The sequence below is a fragment of the Vitis vinifera genome, chromosome 10, assembly GCF_030704535.1.
Source record: "Vitis vinifera cultivar Pinot Noir 40024 chromosome 10, ASM3070453v1".
Lineage (NCBI taxonomy): Eukaryota > Viridiplantae > Streptophyta > Magnoliopsida > Vitales > Vitaceae > Vitis > Vitis vinifera.
In genome coordinates, this window is record NC_081814.1 from 10,595,447 (window position 1) to 10,597,988 (window position 2,542).

Sequence of the window (2,542 nt, forward strand, 5' to 3'; positions counted from 1 at the left end):
TAAAATTTATATTTTTTATTAACACACATTACATTATTGTCCAACGTCACAAATTTAATCATATTGTACATCTTTTAAAAAAAAAAACAATTACAATACGTGAACTATTATTATTTTTTAAACTTTCAATTGATATTTTTCTTGAGTTTCAATACAATATTTATGATATTCCCTTAAACTTCCATGAAATCATCAATTTTCTTAAATTTTCATCTTTCTTTACATGAAAGAAACCAAGTTTTGATAGGCATTTCTTTTTATTTATTTAAAAAGAATAAAAAACTGTTCCCAAGAGCAAAGATTGAAACAGGATCCAAAATGTTTATTCACCACAGTTTTCTTATGTGGTTAAAGGAGAAAACCTTTCTCAAATTTCAGGAAGATATTAGTGAACAGCCGAAAATATTAGTTATTTTGAGTTGAGAGGACTCAAATTAGATATTGAATTTCATATATCTGTGCCATAATGTGCTCTAATCATCTATGATGATATAGCTGCGGTCAAATGTGGAAAAGGAGAGGTAAATTCCAAATTATTTGATAATATTGATTTTAAAAAATATTTCTAATTTTTTTGACATTTGAAAATTTTTATTATTCAAATTTTAGAAATTATTTTCTAAAAACACTAACAAATATACTTTTAATATTATTGAACTTCTTTCTTTTAGCTTGTCATTTTCAATTGAATTTAAAAAAGTAAAAGACTGTCACATTTTTTAGTAAAACCTTCCAATGTATTTGCTAATTTAGTTTGTGGCGTTAAAAGTAATTTAATAGAAGGAAATAATCATAGTATTTTTCGTGAAAAATCCTTTTTAACTTACCTTATTTTATATTTAGTAAAACTTTTATTGTTCTAAGGTTGTCCATTTAAAATTATGGCTTTGTCTTAATTTCTGATTTGAGTAAAATAAAAAAAAGAAGCTTTATTAAATATAAAACAAGTGTTGCAATTGAAATTAATATAAACTATGATATTTTTCAGAAAAATATTAATATTATAAAGTTTTATTAAATATGAAATAAATTTTCATACAAGCTAAAATACGAATTTGTTAAAATCTATATGTTCTCTTTCTTCCTATTAACATTTCTATTTTTTTAAAAAGGAGATTTTTAGAAGATAATATTATAGCACTTAAAATAGATATATACTAATATTTTCTTTTCTTATTTTTATTTTAAATTTTTTAATGCTCGTGAAGATGCTGATAATTAATACAAGGTTATCACATATGACATTTTTTCTTCTATTTATTTATTTTTTCAATTATTAATTGCAGCTTTAATTCATTGTTAATAAATTCCAAATTTTGCACACACAATGGCTGTATGCTCATTATTTCTAAAGATAAACCATATATAATAAAGATGATAATTAATACTTTGAAAAATTTATGGAAGGTCAAAACCATATCTATCCCCTTGTATTAAATATTGAGCCGAAAAAATAAAACAATTAATTAGAAGTAATGAAATTAGTGGATACTCTCAAAATCTTCCCTTGTCAACCTGAAGGATATATATATATATTTAAAAATCTAATTTATATATTTTTTTTATGAAATTCAAACTTGAATCAAAAAAGGAAAAGAAATTGAAGAAAAGATCAAAAAAATTATATATCCATATAATGATAAAGCAGATTAATCAACATTTTACCAAAAAAAAAAGAAAAGAAAAGAAAAGAAAAACTGACTATTTTTTCCAGGATCTTAGGATCCATAACAATAAATGAGGTTTCAAGTGAAAAGAATATAAGTCAAAAGGGAATACAAAAAGAGATATCTGGATGGCCCATGGCCAGAGTGGGGGAGCAAAGTCTGCTTACAAGGTTTGAATTTTGTGTAAACTCTCATTCAATTCACTTCCAACTTTAGTCTCCAGAAATGGAAACAAATAAGAGGTAATAAAGAAACATTTCTTGGGAAAAAAGTCTCATAATTACCAAATTTAGCATCAAGCCAACTATAAATACCAAACCCTCGAGTGCAATAGCCATCAACCACTGCCATTTCCTACAGGCATCATCATGAAGAAAACCTTCTACTACAACTTCTTCCCAACGAAAGCTGAGGAAGAAGAGGCAGCCAAATCCGGCAGTAGCGACTTGAATCTCCCAGTGAAGCGGGAGCTCATCGAGATAAGGGACTTTTATCCCCCACCGGAAGCAGACCCTGCCAATCCATGGAAGATCAAAAAAATTGTGAACAATACCGATGTTCTTACAGGAAAACTTGTATTGCTGCAGAATGATGTATTTGAGCATATTTTTCGATACTGGAGCTTGGACATTTGCAACCAGGTTGTGAAGGGTAACAAGGTTTATACTGCAGTGTGGGACCTTACCCCTGAGCCTAACCCAATCCCGTACCAAAATGAGAACATTTATTTTGGCAAAGGCCCTCGTGACACTTATATCCTGGGATGGTTGGATGTAGTTCGCAATGCTAAGGTCAAGTCTAGGGATGAGGTTGGTTTATACTGGGACCAGAAGACTGGAACTTTTCATTTGAAGATATTGCGTCGAGGGGTTTGA

General features: G+C 28.4%; 1 protein-coding gene across 1 annotated transcript; it reads left to right on the plus strand.

Moving 5' to 3' along the window:
- The first annotated feature begins 2,035 nt into the window (after nt 1-2,035).
- Nucleotides 2,036-2,542, plus strand: LOC104880562 (B3 domain-containing protein At4g02870). The gene has a single exon (XM_010657510.1). The coding sequence runs from the start codon at nt 2,036-2,038 to the stop codon at nt 2,540-2,542; it is 507 nt and encodes a 168-aa protein (XP_010655812.1).